This window comes from Symphalangus syndactylus, chromosome 4 (genome assembly GCF_028878055.3).
Source record: "Symphalangus syndactylus isolate Jambi chromosome 4, NHGRI_mSymSyn1-v2.1_pri, whole genome shotgun sequence".
Taxonomy (NCBI): domain Eukaryota; kingdom Metazoa; phylum Chordata; class Mammalia; order Primates; family Hylobatidae; genus Symphalangus; species Symphalangus syndactylus.
The window spans coordinates 71,427,147-71,450,756 of NC_072426.2; the positions used below are offsets into that span (position 1 = coordinate 71,427,147).

General features: G+C 51.6%; 1 protein-coding gene across 3 annotated transcripts in view; it reads right to left on the reverse strand.

Annotated features, from left to right (window-relative positions):
* MTPAP (mitochondrial poly(A) polymerase) overlaps window positions 1-5,001 on the reverse strand; it is a 102,427-nt gene extending 97,426 nt beyond the window's left edge. The window contains exon 1 of one of the 3 annotated variants that reach the window (XM_063637313.1): window positions 4,584-4,798. In XM_063637313.1, coding sequence (XP_063493383.1) covers window positions 4,584-4,740 — 157 coding nt within the window. In that variant the 5' untranslated portion in view covers window positions 4,741-4,798. Of the gene's footprint in view, window positions 1-4,583 lie in introns of all 3 variants that reach the window. The other 2 variants (XM_063637314.1, XM_055275036.2) reach the window with 2 other exon arrangements.
* Between the last annotated feature and the right edge of the window lie 18,609 nt (window positions 5,002-23,610).

A 23,610-nucleotide genomic window follows, 5' to 3' on the forward strand; every position in this document is an offset into this window, starting at 1 on the left:
ATTTTTAGTAGTGAAGGGGTTTCACCATGTTGGCCCGGCTGGTCTTGAACTCCTAACCTCACGTGATCCTCCTGCCTTGGCCTCCCAAAGTGCCGGGATTACAAGCGTGAGCCATGGCACCCAGCCCAAACAGTGTAGAATTTTCTCAATTAGAAGCATAAGTCCTCTCCCAGTCCTCTTACCGTAACAGCCAATCATTAAGTTGTGGTACTTACCTTTTCAGACATTTTCAAGGTATATGTAAACATATACACTTGTATCCATAGATACACATCCTTTACACAACTGAAATTTACTGAAATCTTACCATATATTCTGTAACATGCTATAAGATATTTAATATATTGTGGACATCTTCCCGTATGAGAAGACACATATTTACTTTATTTCTTTTAAAAATTATATACTCTTAAATATGTTATTTATCACAGTTTAGCCAAATCTCTATTGATAAATATTTAGGTGGTTTACCATTTTTTCACTATTACAAACAACACTGCAGTGTCATCTGTATGCAATGTCTTTGCACATTTATGCAAATACATCCCTACAGTTGAACTGCTGGCAAAGAGCAGGGATTACATTTGAGAATGAGACAGAAAAGTTTGATTAAAAAAATGGAGCAATGTGCTTGAGAAGATGAAAAAGGTAAATTCTAAAGCCATAAACAACAGTAGGTTAAGAATGATGTAGACACGATGACAAAGTTGTGAAGGCAGGAACAGAAAGTTGAGGTAATTTATTGCCTCACCAAAGGTTTATCAAATCTGTAACAAATTAAAAGGAAGAACTAATAAGTGCTAATATTTTATGAGATTGAAATGTGCAATGGTCTTGATAATACAATATGGTAAAGCACAAAACTAACATTAAGAAATGACTGAATAGGCCAGGTGCAGTGGCTCATGCCTGTAATCCCAGCACTTTGGGAGGCCAGGGAGGGTGGATCACTTGAGGTCAGAAGTTCCAGACCAGCCTGGCCAACATGGTGAAATCCCATCTCTACTAAAAATACAAAAAATTAACCAAGTGTGGTAACGTATGCCTGTAATCCCAGCTACTCATGAGGCTGAGGCAGGAGAATCGCTTGAAGGCGGAGGTTAAACTGAGCCGAGATAGCGCCACTGCACTCCAGCCTGGGCAACTGAGAGACTCCTTCTCAAAAGAAAACAAAACAGACGGAATACTATCCTGTATTTAGAATTAAAAACAAAATAAAGATGCATGCACATAATGGGGGAAAAATTAACCTAGCATAGTTTTATAAAAGAGGCCTGAAAGTTTGATGCATCAAAGGAATGTCTTAACTTCTGGATTGAGGATAGGAAGAGAATGAATTCATATACAGAACTTCAGGCCTTATTAAGACAAATGTTTTTAAAAATCCAAATTTAAGGGGAAATAGCACTTCTTTGCTACTTACTAATCAGGCCACATATGGAGTATATGAGTATATGTTCTGCTCCGGATGTAATGGATATGAAAGACATTAAGAAGCCAGAGAGCATCCAGAGAGGAATAACAAAAAGTTTAGAAACTCTAATATACAACTACTACAGATAAAGAGAGGATTTACAGCCTGGGAAAAAAAAAAAAAAAAAAAAAAACCTAGTAAGAATCTGAGAGCTGAGCACTGGCTTTAAACATAATATAGCACCTTCTCTTAACAGTTTTCCAAGCACTGTCACATATACACTCTTCTGAAACTCACAATAACCTTTTAAGATAGACAGGGTAGGTATCACTACAGGTGAAAAAACTGCCCAAAGTCAAATACCTAATAAGCTGGGTAGCCGCCTGCAGTTTAGCTGTTGTTGGTTTGGCTGCTGGCATCCAAACAACAGCTAAACCTGTTCAGGTAACAGTTCTGGAAACAGCACACCCCTGCTAGTAAAAAACCACTCTATGTGGTTGTGGTGGAACTGTCACACTTATCCCCCGCCCCATGAGACAGGGATTATCAGACTGTTTTGGACACCTCCTCTTCACCCAAAGGGTGGGCATGTGATCAATCAGAAGCCACAAGCATGTGAACGTGGAGCTGCTGGTGACCATCACCCCCACCATCAACATCCCACGTAGAAGAGCCCAAGATTATAAGGCCACCAAAAAATAGCTTCGGAAAGTGAAAATATCTCACACTGACCACATCAATCCAACTGACCTTAAAGTATGATGTATGTAGACGTTTAGTCAAATTATTAAACAAAATGTATTGATTTCTACGATTCCTTGGAGCTATTTTTTCCCTAAAATAAGCTGGTGTCTTTATCAGACTGTGTAAAAGACTTACATTGGCAGGCAGTGAGAAATCTTTATATATTTCATTGAAATATTGATTGGATTGTATTTGGTGGAAGCTACTTCTGTTGAAAATGTCTAAGTAACGCTGATTGGTATAGTCTCCCTTTTCTACTTAAGCTATTTTGAGTTAGTTTCTGTTACCTGTATCAGAAAGAATCCTGAATAATACACCACATACTCTTATTGTCTTTCTACTACAGCTCTTTCCACTACTAACACGAAACCTATGTCAAAACTAAGACCAATGTGGAAATGGGAAATTAATAGATTTTAGCTCACCATAAATATTTTTCAACCATTAGAGCCTGACCAAAAATGGAATTGACTGATTTATGAAACAATGTTCCTTATTGCTATAAACTGGTAATGAATCCTCACACTGAATGAAAAACTGAATTGGATATTTCTCAAGTTCCTTCCAGTTATAAAATCACATGCTTCTAGGTGAGTATAAGGTGTACTTACCTGACCTTTTTTAAAATGGTAAAGACATCCAAATGAGGATTTTGTTATTTCCTGCAAGAATCCCTGAATATTTAATCGTATTATTCTAATGACACAAAATGAAACATTTCCTTAAAAAAAAAACAAAAACAGCAAAGCTACAGTAAATGAAGAGAATAGTCTTGGAATTAGAAGTGGGTTTTACTGGCTGGGCGCAGTGGCTCACGCCCGTAATCCCAGCACTTTGGGAGGCCAAGGCAGGCAGATCACCTGAGTCTGGAGTTCAAGATCAGCCTGGCCAACACGGTGAAACCTCATCTCTACTAAAAACACAAAAATTAGCCAGGCGTGGTGCCACGTGCCTGTAATCCCAGCTACTCGGGAGGCTGAGGCAGGAGAATCACTTAAACCCAGGAGGCCAAGGTTGCAGTGAGCCAAGATCGTGCCATTGCTCTCCAGCCTGGGTGACAGAGCAAGACTCCGTCCCGGAAAAGAAAAAAAAACCGGTGGTTTTTTTTATTTTTGCCACCGAATAACTGAGTTTAGCTTGAACTACTCAAGCTATCCTTGGACTAGCCTGTTCCTTCATAAAATGGAATAACAGTAGTTCCTTCCACACCTACGCTACAGGGTTGTTTCATACATCAAAGAGCATATGAACACACTCTCAAATTTAAACACCCATACAAAGTTAAATTACAATAGCTTTTTTGGCAGAATCCTCACTCAAATTTTCAGCGTTACTTAGAAATTTTCAACAGAAGTAGCTTCCACCAAATACAATCCAATCAATATTTCAATGAAATAAAGATTTCTCACTGCCTGCCAATGTAAGTCTTTTATACAGTCTGGTAAAGACACCAGCTTATTTTAGGGAAAAAATAGCTCCAAGGAATCGTTGAAATCAATACATTTTGTTTAATAATTTGACTAAACGTCTACATTAACTGAGCTAGTGACCTTGCCTAAGTTATTTACCCCTTTGAGCCATTTTCTACATCTGTAAAATGGACACAGTGATACATTTCGTGCAAGGTTGTTTTAAGAACTGTAAATAGAATACACAAGTTCTTGAGTCACAAGAGAGGTTCAATAACACTGACTTCTCAATACACAAAGAAGTATATAAATGTAGAACGAACGCGGAACAACAGCATGTTGCAGTGAATTCAAATCTGTTACCAGATTCATTTGGTTCAAAATGGCCAAAAAGAATAAAGTAAACGGCAGTACATTTCATAGGCAGAACCCTATGTCTAGGAACCAAGAATCCTCTTGATTCATCAGACTACAACTCGGCCTCCAGCAACAACTTAATGTATCAAACTTAATGTGTCAAACTTTGATACAACTTAATGTATCAAAATCAGAAATATACGTACATCATGCAGCGACTGGCTGAGGTGTGTAGCATTACTATCATTGAGAACACTATTTCGTCAAACTGTAAAGTGCTAGCAAACTGGGTTCCTGACCTGAACTTCCTGTGTAGCATTACTATCATCGAGAACACTATTTCGTCAAACTGTAAAGTGCTAGCAAACTGGGTTCCTGACCTGAATTTCCTGTAAGTCTAAACAATTCCATTACTGTACACAGCAGTCGCCCCGAAGAAACATCACACATCTCACTTCTGCCTCAGCAACGGCGGCGACCCTGTGTTCCCCTACAGAGATCAGAGGAGAGGAGGACAGGACATAGCCCCACCTTCTTACCAAAGGGTCCACAGCCGTTTCCACAGGCCACGTGTTTCCCCGTGATCCCAGACTCTTCCCCCTTCCCTCGCCCGCTGTGGGACGGAGCTACAGAGTAAACCGAGGCCACGGCGCCATCACCTGTCTCCACGCTCCCTGAAGGCTGCTCGTCTCTCCTAAGGTCTTTGGCCACAGTTCCTGGGCAACTCAAAAGCCTGAGGATAGGCCGCTGGACTCGAGTTCTTCTCTGGGCACACAGGAGCAAACGGGTCAAGAGCCCCACGCCGGGGACCGCCATTGTTAAAAAAAAAAAAAGCACGAGCGCGAAGCTGAAAGGTCAGCGCGTTTTCGCGCATGCGCCCAGGGGGCAAAAAGAAATGGGAAGCCTCGAGGGTCAAAATAGGCGAAAGAAGTTCGCTTTTAGAGAAAGAAAGGAAATTGAGACCGAAAAGAAGATACCTGAACTTTCAGAAATGGTTTACTTCCACAGTCATACAGTTTACCAAATGAAAAGCTCCACAGAAGGAGCGCGCCACCTACTCTTGTAAATAGCATCATGAAAATAGAACCAGAGCCCGGGCGCGGTGGCTCATGCCTGTAATCCCAGCACTTTGGGAGGCTGAGGTGGGTGGATCTCCTGACGTCAGGAGTTCGAGACCAGCCTGGCTAACATGGCGAAACCTTGTCTCTACTAAAAAGTACAAAAAAAAATTAGCTGGGCGTGATGACACGCCTGTAATCCCAGCTACTTGAGAGGCTGAGGCACGAGTATCACTTGAACCCGGGAGGCGAAGGTTACAGTGAGCCGAGATCGCGCCACTGCACTTAAGAGATCGCGCCACTGCACTTAAGCCTGTGCAAAAGAGCGTGACCCTGTCTCAAAAAAAAAAAAAAAAAAAAAAAAAGTTAAAATAATGGAAAGGCTTTTAACCTCTGAAAGGGGCACCAGGAGCAGGCAGGGCATCATCTTCTTCCTTGAACCATGTGAGGACATTTTACAACCTCTGCCAATATGCCTCAATTCAAATTAAAATTCAAGTGGTTTTGCCAGCCCCTCCTCCAAGTGAGAAGTACATACCTCATCTTAAAGCCATAGGAAAGGCATTGGAGAGGACTGGTTCAGTCTTCTCATTTTGGACATGAGAAAGTGGGGCACAGATCAGACAAGGACTGGCTATAGGTCACACCTGGGGAGTCAAAGGTTAAAGTCAGAGCTGTGCCCTTGATTCAAGGCTCTTCCTCAGTGCCTGTGTCGTAACCAGTGGTCCTTGCTCGGGTGCCTGGGAAAAGGACATATGAAACAGTGCAAAGAAACCTGCAACTAAAGGCAGCCTCCCCGGGAACACACTACTGCTGGAAGCGAAAAGAAAGCAAGGGGCCTCGCAATCGGAGCATGAGAGAGGACAAACCAGCACTGGAAGTGACTAGCCAGCTCTGTGTTAGCATGGTGCTATTGCCTTGCAGGTATTTTCTTTTTTAATCATCTCAACAAATCTGGGTGATTAAACCCATTTCATGGATGAGAACACGGAGGCTCAGAGACAGTAAGTAACTTGTCTAAGGTGGCCTCATTAGAAGTTGACTGTGCTGGCTGGGTGTGGTGGCTCATGCCAGTAATCCCAGAACTTTGGGAGGCCAAGGCGGGAGGATCTCCTGAGGTCAGGAATTCGAGACCAGCCTGGCCAACATAGTGAAACCCTGTCTCTACTAAAAATACAAACATTAGCCAGATGTGGTGGTGGGCACCTGTAATCCCAGCTACTTGGGAGGCTGAGGCAGGAGAATCACTTGAACCCAGGAGGCAGAGGTTTCAGTGAGCCAAGACTGTGCCACTGCGCTCCAGCCTGGCGACAGGGCAAGACTCTGTCTCAAAAAAAAAAGTTGGCTGTGCCATTTGACCCCAGGTGGGTCCCCAGATCCTGGGCCTTCCACTCGGACACACACTCAAGGCCGCCCTCAGGCCACACAGAGTCCTGCCACTCCCACATGGATGTTGAAGAGTCTCAAAGTTAGATACAAGTATATTTTATTTTGACACTTCCAAGGAAAGTCCTGTGTAAGCAATGAGTTTGGGGATGGATGTGAGGACTTCTTAATTTTTGTGGGGGATATTTAATCCCTTTAGCAGAATAAAATGTTCTCCAGCCACTTGGCAGTAGCTACTTTTTTTTTTTTTTTTTTTTGAGACAGAGTCTTGCCCTGTCACTCAGGCTAGAACGCATTAGTGCAATCTTGGCTCACTGCATCCTCCGCCTCCTGGGTTCAAGCAATTCTCCTGCCTCAGCCTCCCAAGTAGTTGGGATTACAGGCACCTGCCATTATGCCCGGCTAATTTTTGTGTTTTTGTAGAGACGGGTTTTCACCATGTTGCCCAGGCTGGTCTTGACCTCCTGAACTCAGGTGATCCACCCGCCTCGGCCTCCCAAAATGTTGGGATTATAGACGTGAGCCACTGCACCCAGTTGAAAGTAGCTATTTTTATAGAACTATTCTGTTGTAAGGTATCTCTTCTACCTCACTGACCTGCATCTTCCAGAAAAGAAAACTTTGCATTTGATGTTTAAAATGAAACAAACGCTTATTTTTATAAGGTTGATATGGTTTGCATCTGTGTCCCCACCAAATCCATGTTGAGATGTAATCCCCAGTGCTGGCCGTGCAGCCTGGTGGGAGGTGTTTGGATCATGGGGGTGGATCCCTCATCAGTGGCTTAGCGCCATCCCCTTGGTGATAATTGGATGTGTTCTCGGAAACCTGGTTATTTAAAAGTGTGTGGCACCTCCCCTCAATTTTGCTCCCGCTCGCTCCATGTGACATGCCTGCTCCCCCTTTGCCTTCTGCCATGACTATAAGCTCCCTAAGGCTTCCTCAGAAGCAGACGCCAGTGCCATGCTTCCTGTACAGCCTGCAGAACCATGAGCCAGCTAAACCTCTTTTCTTTGTAAATTACCCAGCCTCAGATATTTTTTTATAGCAATACAGGAAGGGCCTAATGCAAAGGTGTACTGTTTTGTTTTGTCTTCAAGCTAAGGTATATTGTTTATGCCTTATTACAAATTTGAGGGATATCAGAAACTGGGGGATACTGTAAGCCCAGCAAGGGAAGGAGCACTATGGCTTCAAGCCTGGGCTCTCCTGCATGTGGGGTTTCACAATGGGAATGGTGCTTGATGCATTCAACTAATACCTTATTTGTAGGTATCTGTATCGTTTTCAGCTTTCAAAATATGATCAGCTACATTGTAGCCAATATCCCCAGTTAAGTCATAGCTGATATACAACTTTATTTCCTTATAATACTAGAAGTTACTGGTCAGATTTAAGATGTTCAAAACAAATTGCTTTCTAGAAAATTTGCTCCAGTTTACCTTCAGACAGCAGTTATGAAAGCCTCATTTTTCCAAACCCTCATGGTTTGGAAACCATATTCATGGTTTCCAAATCTCATGTGTCCCCACTAAATCTCATGTTGAATTCTAATCCCTAATGTTGGAGATGGGGCTGGGAAGTAATTGGATCACAGGGGCAGATTTCCCATGAATGGTTTAGCACCATCCGCTTGGCGCTGTCCATACAATTGTGAGTGAGTTCTCATGAGATCTGGTCATTTAAAAGTGTGGCACCTGCCCCCTCACTCTCTCTTGCTCCTGCTTGCACCTTGTGAGATGTCTCACTCCCCCTTCGCCTTCCACCATGACTGTAAGTTTCCTGAGGCCTTCCCAGAAGTTTAGCAGATGCCAGCATCATGCTTCCTGTACAGCCTGTGGAACTGTGAGCCAGCTAAACTTCTTTTCTTTAGAAATTCCCCAGTCTCAGATATTTCGTTATAGCACTCACTAACACTCACTAACTCTGTTTGCTTTTTCTTTTTTGTTATTACTAGATGAATATTATTTTATATATTCATTGCCCATTTGTATTTCTTCTTTTCTGAATTGCCGGTGTATTTCTTTGACTCATTTTTTTCTATTACTGTGTTTGTCTTTTTCCCATTTGTTGATGAGTACCTTCATATAGTGGGAATACCCACACTGATATAATACTTTATATAAAAATCAAAACAAATGAAAAGACAGAAGAAATTATTGAGAAAAACAAATTTACAATGAATACAACAATTTTTCTTTATACCTTCTGTACAGTACTGATCATCACACTTAGAAAGTCCTTCATAATCCCCAAGATCATGTAAATATTCATTTTTTTGTTATCTCTTAGTTTGTTAGTATGTTTTAGTTTTATCTGTTAACATCTTTACAACAACTGAATTAGTTTCTGGCATGAAGTTTAAAGCAGTAATAATTTTAGCTTGATTTTTTCCTAGGAAGTTAATTAATTGCCCCAGCAAAATTTATTGAATAATTCTTCTTTGCTCACAGGGTCTTAACTGCACCTTTATCACATGCTAAAAAGTATGTTCTTATAAAAATTCAGATTTGTTTCTGGATTTCCTATTCTGTTCCATGATCGGTGACCTTTTCTAAATTCTAAAGCTGTCCCTATTCCAACAAGGGCTCCCAAATTCTCAGAAATAGAGTTTTCATTGCTTTGGTGATCTCTGTTCATATTCTTATCTCTTATGTTAGATCGTGAGTTCCCTGAGGAATGGGAACTCTGTGACCGTGAGTTCCCTGAGGGAAGGGAGGTCTCACTCCTCTTTGTACCCTGAGAGCCAAGTGTGGTGTAACGAAGGGAGGGCACAACAGCACATTGGGAAATGAGGAAGCCCCAGGATTAGGGTTGCCAGATTGAGCAAATAAAATAGGCAGTTAACCTACAATATCAGATAAACCACAAATAGTTTTTTGTATGAGTATGTGCTATGTAATATTTGGGATATACTTATCCTAAAAGTTATCCAGACATCTCCACTGAAACACTCATCCTCCTCAGACCTCGAACCTCCACCTACCATGAGAGCCAAGCTGAAAAACCAGGAATGCATCTTTTACATGCCAAATGCCACAGGTGACACAGGCTCAAGTTAGAGGCATCCAACAGGCTGAGCATGAGAGTGGGAAATATGACCTTCCGTGCTTGCAGAGGCAGCATCACAGGCCAAGAATGAACTTTCTCACCACTGTTCCTCCAAAAGCCTCTCCCCCAACCCCCTGCACCCTGCCCCATGTCCCTGGTCCCCAGGGGCCCTGACCTGAGTGGGGCAGGGCAGACACTGTATGATCCTACAGCTGACTGTTCATAGTCTCTAATCTTTCCTTCTCGTATAAAAGAAAAACAGGGCTGTCCTCTTATGCTACCCAGCATGTGACACCTGCGTGGACACACCCAGTAGGCACTCAGGCCATGCTGGGCATGCAGTCATTCTGTTTCTCCTGGTTTTTTTGTTGGTGGTGGTGGTGGTTTGTTTTTGAGACAGAGTCTCACTCTCTCACCCAGGCTGGAGTGCAGTGGTGCGATCTTGACTTACTGAAACCTCCGCCTTCCGAGTTCAAGCAATTCTCCTGCCTCAGCCTCCCAGGTAGCTGCGATTACAGGCACCTGCCACCATGCCTGGCTAACTTTTTGTATTTTTAGTAGAGATGGGGTTTCACCATGTTGGCCAGGTTGGTCTCGAACTCCTGACCTCAGGTGATACACCAGCCTTGGCCTCCCAAAGTGTTGGGATTACAGGCGTGAGCCACCACACCCAGCCCTATTTCTCATGTTTATCCATACATTTCCACAGGGGCTGCAAGCCTACACAGCCTATGCACTTGGTCCAAATGGCTCCTAGTTTGTGTCAGGCACAGTGCTAAGCATTGGGGTTACAAAGGTGAACAAAAACCAACCTAGCCCTTGACATCATGGGGCTTACAATCTAGTTGGGGAGATGGCCATAAATCATGTGATCAAAAATTTTTTAATTGAAAAAGTATAAGGAGATATAAGAGAGTATAGTGAGGGACCTAATATGATGGGGTGGGTAGTCAGCACCCCAGATGAGGAATATTTGAGAAGGCACTCACTGTCAAAGAGAAGTGCTTCTGGCAGACAGAACAGCATGTGCAAAGGTCCTGAAGTAGGAGGAAGGGTGCCTCAGGGATCTGAGGTGAGTGAAAGAGAAAGAACAAAGCAAGAGGAGGCTGCAGAGGTAGGCAGGGGCCAGATCCTGCAGGCCAATGGTGAGTCAAGGCCATTGCAGAATTTAGCAAGAGAGTCACTTAATAATATTGGACTTTTAAAGATGAATATGGCTACAATATCAGAATGGGTGGTTGGAAGAGGCCAAAGTGGAAGCTACTGGGGAGGTCTCTGTAAGAGCTGACAGTGACCTAGTGGTGGAAATGGGGCAGGAGAGTGGGAGACTGTCTTGGGCTTCATCATGGTTGAATGCAGGAGAGAAATGAGGTATCAGGGAGATGCTGGCACAGCCAGGGAAGACTTTCATCACCCACTGGGCACGGGGGAGGGTGGTTAAACTGTGGGGAGAAGCAGGGCTCTTAGCCAGGATGGAAAAGAGAGAGAGAGTGAGGAGAAGGAGCAGGAGCAAGAGAGCTAAAGCTGAGAACTCAAAGGACCAAGGAGATGCTACAGGGCCGGCTCACAGAGGTGGGGCAGAAGGGACTCACTTGTTGCCCAGCTTTCTCTCATTTCAGTCTTAAAAGGATCCCGCCTGCTAGGGGGAACTTTTCCCACTTTGCAGGGTAACCAAATCAGATCCTTTCCTAAAATCACAGAGCTGGGACATGAACGCAGGTCTGTGTAACTGTAAAGCTCACACTCTCCTCTCTCCCAAAAGCCCCATTCCTGCCCCTGATCCCTGGACTGATGAGTTTACATCGAGGCCTATAGCCAAAAGGAGGGCTCAGAGATTCCCCAGCAGGGGAGGAAAGTGGCTGAATGGGAGGACTAATTCTCAATTCTTGTAGTTCTCCCAGAGCCTGGAGCCTAGGGGAATATGGGGAAACCAAGGCAGACACAATGTGGAGACAGCAAAGGGCAGTGTTTCTCAACTTTGGCTACATGTTGCCATCATCAGGTGAGCTCTGAAGCTCTTGGTGCCCAGCCTGTCCCCCAGCCAATTAGCTCAGAATCTCTAGGGTGGGGTTGGGGCTCTAGAGTGTGTGGGGAGCTGGGTGTATGTTCAGGCCAGTTGCTTCTCTCTGTGCCTCACTGTTCCCGGTACCGTTGGCGGGGCTGAGATCCTGGGGATTCCTGGAGCCTGGCTGCATGGCCTGGCCACTCTGATGCCCTTGTGTTCTCCACGGCAGGCCAGCAAGGCTGAGGAGAATGCCTCCGACAGCTTCATGCACTCCATGGACCCACAGCTGGAGCGGCAAATGGAGACCACCCAGAACCTGGTAGACTCCTACATGGCCATTGTCAACAAGACCTTGCTGGACCTCGTGGTTGGTCTCATGCCCGAGACCATCATGCACCTTATGATCAACAACATGCATGCACCGCCTCATGGGGGCAGGGGGTTCCTGTGTCACTGGGGATGCAGGTGGCCATGTTGGCCTGGGGGAGATGCCAACCAGGCCTATGGGACCAGGTCCAGGGAGGGAGGCACCGTCCAGACTAGAGCTCCCATAGAAATGTAACATGGGACTGGGCACAGTGGCCCATGCCTGTAATCCCAGCACTTTAGAAGGCCAAGGTGGGAGGATCGCTCAAGCCCAAGAGTTTGAGACCAGCCTAGGCAACATAGTGAGACCTGGTACCTACACAAAAATTTTAAAAATAGCTGGGCTCAGTGGTGGCACGTGCCTTAGTCCTAGTTACTCGACAGGCTGACATTGGAGGATCACTTTGAGCCCAGGAGGTTGAGGCCGCAGTGAGCGGTGATCTCACCCACTGTACTCCAGCCTGGCGACAGAGTGAGATCCTATCTCCAAAAACAATTTAGGAAAAACTGAGAAGACAGGTGTCCTGGTGGCATGATAGGTCCTAGGTCCCCTCCCAGATCGGTGACCTTGGACAGGTGACTTTTCCTCTGGACCTCAGTGTCCCCTTCTGAATGAGAAAAGGCGGTGGGGAGGCAGATCTTCGAGTCTAAGCAGTGTAGAAGCCACATCTAAAAAGCCATACTCGGGGCTCCAAGTCCAGCACACAGTCCCAGCAGGGCCCAACGGGGCGGCCAGAGTGGCACAGGCATCAGGTCCCAACCTTTTTGCCCACTCTCAGACCAAGGGGTTCATCTTCTCAGAGCTGCTGGACAACCTGTACTCACGTGGGGACCAGAACACACTGATGGAGGAGTCAGCAGAGCAGTCATGGCGGCATGACAAGATGCTGTGCATGCAACACGTGCTGAAGGAGCGCTCAGCATCATCAGTGACATCAGCACAAACACCGTCAGCACGGTCATGGGGACCCGTGGACGACTCCTGGCTGCAAGTGCAGAGCGTCCCAGCTGGATGCAGGTACCAGGGCTGGCCCCCACAGCCCCAAAGCCCACCAGCCTCCATGGCTGAGCCTGGGGGCTCTTGGGACAGACTCCATGCCCAACCTGGCAGGCATGGGTGCTTTCTGGAACTATCAGAGAGGGCAGAGAGCTTGTGGTTTATGGTGTAGGGGCTGGGAACTTGGAAGGGGTTGTGTGTGGGGCTGGACTCTGAGGCGGCCAGAGACCTATGAACGTCATCTTGGGCACACCTGTCGTGCAGTCTGAGTCATGCTGGCAGGGCAGGGCATCCAGCTCCCAGCCTGGGAGTGCAGAGCAGGTGTAATAGTCAGGGTCCCACCTCCTCTATCTGTCGGCAATCCAGTGGTGATCTAGGATAAAACCTTGAGACTCCCATGCACATGGTCATCCCACAACACACCTCACAGGCCAGGCAGGGACACACAGTCCCCTTCCCTCCCTCCCAGGTACCATCATAGCTGCTAGCATGTGACTGAAGGCAGGGTCCCTGGCCCCCACTGAAGCACTACCGCCAGCCAGCGGGCTCATGCACCTTGGCCTGTTGCTCCTAGGGGTTGCCTATGCTGTTCAGCCGAGGGGACCACAGTGCCTGCTGGCTCAGCTGAGCTCCGCCCAGTGAGCCCGCCTGCCTTCCCTGCCGTGGACTCTCCCTCTTCCGCTTTTCCCAGCAGGAAGCGCCCAGCCTCACCTATGCAACCTGCAGCCTCCCAACCAGCTGAGGTTCCCCTCTTAGACTTATAAGTCTATGGCCAGTGACATCTGGCTGCCTGCTCTCCCTGCCTCCCCCAGGGTCCCTTCAGAGGGTCGTGGGCTTTCTGACCATCCAGATGGGCCTCAGGCACACCCTCCAGCCATCCATCCGTTTTAGCTTCACCACCCTGGTTCAAGCAGTGTTCTCTATCAGGCCTGGTGGCTGTTGTGTGGGGCTCCCCAAGGCGAGAGGCGGCCCTGGGCCAGTGGGTTGGAAGACAGGGTGACCAGAGAAGAGGGAAGCCTGAGGGGGCTGAGCATTGGTCTGAACTGTGGGTACACTGCCTGGGTGCCATGGGAGAGGCCAGTATGTGTAGGGTGTGGAGGACCACCACAGCCCCCAGGACCTACCTGTGAAGTTCCGGCTCCTCCCTCCATCTTCCTCCCCTTTCCCTTCCAGCCCCTCTTTTCCAGGAACCTTGCCACACCCACACCTGTGCCCTCCTCTCCCCAGCCCTCCCACAGCTGCTGCGGCTTGCCCCTGCTCTGTGCTTGCCCCACCAGCTCTCTGCCCACTTTTCTCTCTCCCGTTTTCTCTCTGCTTTCTCTGCAACTGACAGCTAATCAATCGGGTCAGGCAAATCCGTCCCATCCTGAGAGCCTCAGGCCCCACTTCAACCTCTAAACAGATCCCTCCTCTTCTCAGAGACCTCCCTTTCCAAGCCTGCCTGGGCAGCTGTTCTGTGACTTGACAGTGGCTCCCCCAGCCCCAAAGCTAGCCCCCTTCATCTGTGACTTAGTCTGTTGTAGTGGAGAGCTGACACATCCAGCTGTGACTGTTGCTGAAAACTTGTGCCCCCTCTGTGGTATGCCCCTGCCCTGTTCTATAAATATCTATAAATTGGCCAGGCGCGGTTGCTCACGCCTGTGATCATAGCACTTTGGGAGGCCGAGGCAGGGAGATCACAAGGTCAGGAGTTTGAGACGAGCCTGGCCAATATGGTGAAACCTCGTCTCTACTAAAATTACAAAAATTAGCCAGGCTTGGTGGCAGGTGCCTGTAGTCCCAGCTACTCACAGGCTGAGGCAGGAGAATTGCTTGAACTTGGGAGGCAGAGGTTGCACTAAGCCGAGATCGTGCCACTGCACTCCAGCCTGGGCAACAGAACGACGAGAGTCCGGCTCAAAAAAAAAAAAAAGAAAGAAAGAGAAAAAGAAAAAATCTATAAATACTCATATGCATACATATATTTATAGATTACACACACACACACACACACACACACACACACACACCCATAACCTGGCCAACTGCCTCACCTCTAGTGCTGGGAATCAGTCACTGTGCTGTCCTTGTGGAGTCTTGTAGCCCAACAAGAGAAAGCTGTCCCCTGACATTGCCCCTCCACAGTGCACCACCTCCAGTGAGCCTCGCTGTCATGCCTGGCCTGCGGACAGCCAGCCCCCACGATCCCTCCTGCCCCCCACCAAGCATGGGGTTGCTGTGCAGGCAGCTGTGTGGCCTGACAGTCTCTACCAGTTCTGCTGTCCCTCAGCTGAGAATCAAACCCATTTCTGGATGACAGGGAATGTGTCCTCTGCTGGCTGTGTTCTCTGCGGAGCTCTGGGGAGGGGAAAGTTCAAGGCATTTCTAGGGTGCTGTTGGGAGTGGTGAAAAGGCCACACCCTTTGCAAGGGACACTTTTCCTGGAAAGCCCCTGGAGCTTAGCTGGCTCTTATCTTGTGAAGCTGGCTCTGGCCACTAGAGGGCAGGGCCGTGAACTCAGGCTGGAGGGAGCCTGTGGGGCAGCTGGCACTCTGGAGGGACAGACAGAACAGGCCACCAGGTGCAGACAGGAGAGGGAGGCAAGGGGACGGAACGGAAGACGCCTGGGGTGGATGGAAGTCAGTGCCCTTGGATACTAGTACCTGCCTTCCCAGTCACCACTAGATCAGGCTTCTGAGCCTGTTGGCTGTCAGGGCTGGGCTTGCCCCATAGGTGTCACGGCAGTCCCTGTGAAATCCCCCAGGTGTCACCAGGCAGCATACAGGTAACAGGCCTGGAAGGTCCCAACAGCCCAGCTGGACATGCTCAGACACTCTGGGGCTCCTCGTTCAGTGGCACAAACTCCAGGACCCAGTGAGGGAAACAGGAACACACCAGGCCAAGCAGTATGGCTAAATCCATTTATTCCAAAATAAAAAGCAAAATAAACAAGAGTCACATCACCAGGGAGCCACGACCCCATCCCCACCTCCTTCCCCTGTCCTATGCTATCAATAAATAAGTTTCCTAGCCACAAATAATTATTAGAACCTCCTCCCTGTATAGCAGCTCCAACCTCTGCTGGGTACAATACAGGGGGCGGCCCTAACCCCCAGAATATACAAAACGTTACACAGATACAATATGTACACTGGGAAGTGGGGCCACCCCAGAAGCCTATGCCCTCACCTAGTCTACAGTTAGCGCCACTGTCCTGCCTCAGCTGTGCCTCTGAATAAGAAGATGGGAGCCCCCCAGAGGCAAAAGTTGCTTCCATGAGAGTAAGGAGGCCATTAGGCCTCCTCCAAACAAACCAACTCCACCAGCCTCTGGCTCGTAAATAACAAACATCATCATCCAGAAATTTAAGGACTCAGCCCTCGTCAAGGTGATAAAGGATCTGTTTGTCTGCCCCCATTAAACGGGGGTCTTGTCTTGCTACCCTAATGGTAAAGGGGTGACTGGGAAGGGGTGTTAGGGACATGGTGGGGGTAGAGACTCCAGCCCCACTTCTCCAGGCTTTGCTGACAGGGGCCTGCTTTTATTTATTTTTATTTTTATCCTATGACTTGTTTTTTAATCCCCTAACTTCTTTTTCATAACTTCCTTTTATAACTTTTTGCAAAACTTTTTTCTACTTCTTTTCACAATTTTTTTGGCCACAACATTTCCACAACATTTTTTTTTTTGGTGTGTTTTTTTTTTTTTCTCTTTGATTTTTTTTTTTAATTAATTTTTTTGCACACAAAAACAATAAACATTTTCTAAAAATACATACAAACAAAAAGATGCGTATCAAACATATTAGGAAGGTTGCACATGGGAAGACGGGGAATAGAAATGGGGAGTGGGAATCAAAATAAATGAGAGAGGGACTTTATATGGATCAGTGATAATAACTCAATCCTCTATTTGACGAAGAAGGAGAAGGAAGAGGAAGAAAAAGAAAGTGGGATAAAGGATCAGAAAGGGAGGAAAATAGAAAAAATTCGAGTATGACTCCAGGATAGACCTGTTTTGTTGTCACTGAGTTGGTTGGTTGGTTTGTGTGTTGTATTTTTCATATGTTTCGCTATGTTGGCCAGACTGGTCTCGAACTCCTAGCCCAAAGTGATCAACCCGCCTCGGCCCCCCAGAGTGCCGGGACCACAGGCGTAAGCCACCATGTCCAGCCCCCAGATTGCTTCTGGCCTCCGTGGTATACCTCCCAGACGGGGCGGTCGGGCAGAGGCGCTCCCCACATCCCAGACGGGGCAGCCGGGCAGAGGCGCTTCTCACTTCCCAGACCGGGCGGCTGGGCAGAGACGCTCCTCACTTCTTCGCAGACGGGGCGGCCGGGCAGAGGCGCTCCTCACTTCTTCGCAGACGGGGCGGCCGGGCAGAGGCGCTCCTCACTTCCCAGACGATGGGTGGCCGGGCAGAGGCGCTCCTCACTTCTCAGACGATGGGTGGCCGGGCAGAGGCGCTCCTCACTTCCCTGACGGGGCGGCCGGGCAGAGGCGTTCCTCACTTCTTCCCGGACGGGGCGGCCGGGCAGAGGCGCTCCTCACTTCCCAGACGAGGCAGCGAGGCAGAGGCAATCCTCACTTCTTCCCGGACGGGGCGGCCGGGCAGAGGCACTCCTCACTTCTTCCCGGACGGGGCGGCCGGGCAGAGGCGCTCCTCACTTCTTCCTGGACGGGGCGGCCGGGCAGAGGCGCTCCTCACTTCTTCCCGGACGGGGCGGCCGGGCAGAGGCGCTCCTCACTTCCCAGACGATGGGTGGCCGGGCAGAGGTGTTCCTCACTTCCCAGACGATGGGTGGCTGGGCAGAGGCGCTCCTCACTTCCCAGACGATGGGTGGCCGGGCAGAGGCGCTCCTCACTTCCTTGACGGGGCGGCCGGGCAGAGGCGCTCCCCACTTCCCAGACGATGGGTGGCCGGGCAGAGGCGCTCCTCACTTCCCAGACGATGGGTGGCCAGGCAGAGGCGCTCCCCACTTCCCAGACGGGGCGGCCGGGCAGAGGTGCTCCTCACTTCCCAGACGTGGTGGCCGGGCAGAGGCGCTCCTCACTTCCCAGACAGGGAGGTCGGGCAGAGGCGATCCTCACTTCCCAGACGGGGCAGCCGGGCAGAGGCGCTCCTCACTTCCCAGACGATGGTTGGCCCGGCAGATGCGCTCCTCACTTCCCAGATGGGGTGGCTGGGCAGAGGCGCTCCTCACTTCTTCCCCGACGGGGCGGCCGGGCAGAGGCGCTCCTCACTCCCAGATGATGAGCGGCCGGGCAGAGGCGCTCCTCACTTCCCAGACGATGGGTGGCCGGGCAGAGGCGCTGCTCACTTCCCAGACGATGGGTGGCCGGGTAGAGGCACTCCTCACTTCCCAGACAGGGCGACCGGGCAGAGGCGCTCCTCACTTCCCAGACGGGGTGGCCAGGCAGAGGCGCTCCTCACTTCCCAGACGGGGCGGCCCGGCACAGGCGCTCCTCACTTCCCAAACGATGGGTGGCCTGGCAGAGGCGCTCCTCACTTCCCAGACGGTGCGGTCTGTCAGAGGCGCTCCTCACTTCCCAGACGATGGGTGGCCGGGCAGAGGCGCTCCTCACTTCTTCCTGGACGGGGCGGCCGGGCAGAGGCCCTCCTCACTTCCCAGACGATGGGTGGCCGGGCAGAGGCACTCCTCACTTCCCAGACGGGGCAGCCACGCAGAGGCGCTCCTCACTTCCCAGACGATGGGTGGCCGGGTAGACGCGCTCCTCACTTCCCAGACGGGGCGGCCGGGCAGAGGCACTCCCCACTTCCAGAAGATGGGTGGCCGGTCAGAGGCGCTCCTCACTTCCCAGACGATGGGTGGCCAGGCAGAGGCGCTCCTCACTTCTTCCCAGACGATGGGTGGCCGGGCAGAGGCGCTCCTCTCTTCCCAGACGGGTTGGCCAGGCAGAGGCGCTCCTCACTTCCCAGACGACTGGTGGCTGGGCAGAGGCGCTCCTCACTTCCCAGACGATGGGTGGCCGGGCAGACGTGCTCCTCAGTTCCAAGACGGGGTGGCCAGGCAGAGGCGCTCCTCACTTCCCAGAAGATGGGTGGCCGGGCAGAGGCGCTCCTCAGTTCCCAGACGATGGGTGGCTGGGCAGAGGCACTCCTCACTTCCCAGACTATGGGTGGCCGGGTAGAGGCACTCCTCACTTCCCAGACGGGGCGACCGGGCAGAGGCGCTCCTCACTTCCCAGACGGGGCGGCTGGGCAGAGGCGCTCCTCACTTCTTCCCGGACGGGGCGGCCGGGCAGAGGCGCTCCACACTTCTTCCCAGACGGTGCGGCCAGGCAGAGGCGCTCCTCACTTCCCAGACGATGGGTGGCCGGGCAGACGTGCTCCTCAGTTCCAAGACGGGGCGGCCAGGCAGAGGTGCTCCCCACTTCCAGACGATGGGTGGCCGGGCGGAGGCGCTCCTCACTTCCCAGACGGGGCGGCCGGGCAGAGGCGCTCCTCACTTCCCAGACGGAGCGGCCAGGCAGAGGCGCTCCTCACTTCCCAGACGATTGGTGGCCGGCCAGAGGCGCTCCTCACTTCCCAGACGATGGGTGGCCGGGCAGAGGCGCTCCTCACTTCCCAGACGGGGCGGCCCGGCAGAGGCGCTCCCCACTTCCCTGACGGGGCAGCCGGGCAGAGGTGCTTCTCACTTCCCAGACGATGGGCGGCCAGGCAGAGGCGCTCCTCACTTCCCAGACGATGGGTGGCCAGGCAGAGGCGCTCCTCACTTCCCAGACGATGGGTGGCCGGGCAGAGGCGCTCCTCACTTCTCAGACGATGGGTGGCCGGGCAGAGGCGCTCCTCACTTCCCTGACGGGGCGGCCGGGCAGAGGCGTTCCTCACTTCTTCCCGGACGGGGCGGCCGGGCAGAGGCGCTCCTCACTTCCCAGACGAGGCAGCGAGGCAGAGGCAATCCTCACTTCTTCCCGGACGGGGCGGCCGGGCAGAGGCACTCCTCACTTCTTCCCGGACGGGGCGGCCGGGCAGAGGCGCTCCTCACTTCTTCCTGGACGGGGCGGCCGGGCAGAGGCGCTCCTCACTTCTTCCCGGACGGGGCGGCCGGGCAGAGGCGCTCCTCACTTCCCAGACGATGGGTGGCCGGGCAGAGGTGTTCCTCACTTCCCAGACGATGGGTGGCTGGGCAGAGGCGCTCCTCACTTCCCAGACGATGGGTGGCCGGGCAGAGGCGCTCCTCACTTCCTTGACGGGGCGGCCGGGCAGAGGCGCTCCCCACTTCCCAGACGATGGGTGGCCGGGCAGAGGCGCTCCTCACTTCCCAGACGATGGGTGGCCAGGCAGAGGCGCTCCCCACTTCCCAGACGGGGCGGCCGGGCAGAGGTGCTCCTCACTTCCCAGACGTGGTGGCCGGGCAGAGGCGCTCCTCACTTCCCAGACAGGGAGGTCGGGCAGAGGCGATCCTCACTTCCCAGACGGGGCAGCCGGGCAGAGGCGCTCCTCACTTCCCAGACGATGGTTGGCCCGGCAGATGCGCTCCTCACTTCCCAGATGGGGTGGCTGGGCAGAGGCGCTCCTCACTTCTTCCCCGACGGGGCGGCCGGGCAGAGGCGCTCCTCACTCCCAGATGATGAGCGGCCGGGCAGAGGCGCTCCTCACTTCCCAGACGATGGGTGGCCAGGCAGAGGCGCTGCTCACTTCCCAGACGATGGGTGGCCGGGTAGAGGCACTCCTCACTTCCCAGACAGGGCGACCGGGCAGAGGCGCTCCTCACTTCCCAGACGGGGTGGCCAGGCAGAGGCGCTCCTCACTTCCCAGACGGGGCGGCCCGGCACAGGCGCTCCTCACTTCCCAAACGATGGGTGGCCTGGCAGAGGCGCTCCTCACTTCCCAGACGGTGCGGTCTGTCAGAGGCGCTCCTCACTTCCCAGACGATGGGTGGCCGGGCAGAGGCGCTCCTCACTTCTTCCTGGACGGGGCGGCCGGGCAGAGGCCCTCCTCACTTCCCAGACGATGGGTGGCCGGGCAGAGGCACTCCTCACTTCCCAGACGGGGCAGCCACGCAGAGGCGCTCCTCACTTCCCAGACGATGGGTGGCCGGGTAGACGCGCTCCTCACTTCCCAGACGGGGCGGCCGGGCAGAGGCACTCCCCACTTCCAGAAGATGGGTGGCCGGTCAGAGGCGCTCCTCACTTCCCAGACGATGGGTGGCCAGGCAGAGGCGCTCCTCACTTCTTCCCAGACGATGGGTGGCCGGGCAGAGGCGCTCCTCTCTTCCCAGACGGGTTGGCCAGGCAGAGGCGCTCCTCACTTCCCAGACGACTGGTGGCTGGGCAGAGGCGCTCCTCACTTCCCAGACGATGGGTGGCCGGGCAGACGTGCTCCTCAGTTCCAAGACGGGGTGGCCAGGCAGAGGCGCTCCTCACTTCCCAGAAGATGGGTGGCCGGGCAGAGGCGCTCCTCAGTTCCCAGACGATGGGTGGCTGGGCAGAGGCACTCCTCACTTCCCAGACTATGGGTGGCCGGGTAGAGGCACTCCTCACTTCCCAGACGGGGCGACCGGGCAGAGGCGCTCCTCACTTCCCAGACGGGGCGGCTGGGCAGAGGCGCTCCTCACTTCTTCCCGGACGGGGCGGCCGGGCAGAGGCGCTCCACACTTCTTCCCAGACGGTGCGGCCAGGCAGAGGCGCTCCTCACTTCCCAGACGATGGGTGGCCGGGCAGACGTGCTCCTCAGTTCCAAGACGGGGCGGCCAGGCAGAGGTGCTCCCCACTTCCAGACGATGGGTGGCCGGGCGGAGGCGCTCCTCACTTCCCAGACGGGGCGGCCGGGCAGAGGCGCTCCTCACTTCCCAGACGGAGCGGCCAGGCAGAGGCGCTCCTCACTTCCCAGACGATTGGTGGCCGGCCAGAGGCGCTCCTCACTTCCCAGACGATGGGTGGCCGGGCAGAGGCGCTCCTCACTTCCCAGACGGGGCGGCCCGGCAGAGGCGCTCCCCACTTCCCTGACGGGGCAGCCGGGCAGAGGTGCTTCTCACTTCCCAGACGATGGGCGGCCAGGCAGAGGCGCTCCTCACTTCCCAGACGATGGGTGGCCAGGCAGAGGCGCTCCTCACTTCCCAGACAATGGGTGGCCGGGCAGAGGCGCCCCTCACTTCCCAGACGATGGGTGGCCGGGCAGAGGCGCTCCCCACTTCCCAGACGGGGCGGCCGGGCAGAGGTGCTCCTCACTTACCAGACGGGGCGGCCGGGCAGAAGTGCTCCTCACTTCCCCGACGATGAGTGTCTGGGCAGAGGCGCTCCTCACTTCCCAGACGGGACGGCCGGGCAGAGGTGCTCCTCACTTCCCAGCCAGGGTGGCCGGGCAGAGGTGCTCCTCACTTCCCAGACGAGGTGGCCGAGCGGAGGCGCTCCTCACTTCTTCCCGGACGGGGCGGCCGGGCAGAGGCGCTCCTCACCTCCCAGACGGGGTGGCTGGCAGAGGCGCTACTCACTTCTTCCCAGACAGGGCGGCCAGGCAGAGGCGCTCCTCACCTCCCAGACGATTGGTGGCCGGGGAGAGGCGCTCCTACCCTCCCAGACGGGGCGGTGGCCGGGCAGGGGCTGCAATCCCAGCACCCTGGTAGGCCGAGGCAGGCGGCTGGGAGGCGGAGGCTGCCGCCAGCCAAGACCACGCCACCGCACTCCAGCCCGGGCCACACGCAGCACCGAGTGAGCGAGGCTCCGTCCGTAGTCCCAGGACTTCGGGAGGCCGAGGCGGGCAGAGCACTCGGGGTCAGAAGCCAGAGAGCAGCGTGGCCAACATGGCAAACCCGCGCCTGTAGCCAAAAGAGGAAAAGCAGGCTGGCGAGCGCTGGCAGTCCCAGGCTGTCCGCGGTGCGGGGCAGCAGCGAGCTGAGTAGATTACATGCAGCCTGGGCCATAGAGGGAAAAGGAAGGAAGGAAGGGAGCTCCACAACATTTTTTATCCCATAACTTTTTCATCGCATAACTTTCTAAATCCCATAACTGTTTTTAGTTTGTGTTCTTTTAATAAACACACTTGAATAGTTATATTACAATTTTGTAAAAATAAAAACAGATTATCTCATGCCAAGCTTGCCCAGCATTTGCAGTCTCAATTCCTGTAATACTATCGTTTTCAAGACACACAGTATTCATATTTTAAAGTGTTTTAACTAATTTCAAAACTGTAAGATAGCAGTTACTTTTTTAATAGTTATATTATTTTAAAATGACTCTTTAAGATAAAGTTTTAGAGAAACTGTATTATGGACAGGGCTCATTTACATTTTCAAATTTTCTAAAAATCAGCTTTGGTTTTAGAACTGATTTTTTTCATTTCTGGAAAGCCTATCAGGTTTAATCAAATACTTTAAAAATGATTATCATATATTGCAATCTTTAAATAGGTATTTTGACTCTCTAGTTCCCACAGAAATTCAATTTTTTTCAGTTGAACTCACATTTTAAAATTCTATGTTTCTGATGAACTCTAACCTTCTAATGTTGCCATCTAAGCAAATTGAAATCTGCCTTATACTGAATGAGGAAAAGAATACTTGGCTGAATGAAGTATTGCAAAAGACTGCATGCACCTTGAAGAAAGACTTGTTATTGTCATACGATTTTCATTCTCTTTAGCTTTTTCTTAAATATATGACAAAATACCTACACAGACTGGTATTTCCGTTAATATAGTAAATTTACTTTCCAGACTGACGTCCAGCTTAAATATGCCAGTATGTGATTTAATCCATAGGTACCTGATGAACACATTATTGTCAGATTGGTTACAGATGCCAAATGCTATCTGAGGGTCATTCTTAGTCATTTATATTTATCAGGGTAAAAGTGAAGTGATTTGAACTATAAAAATAC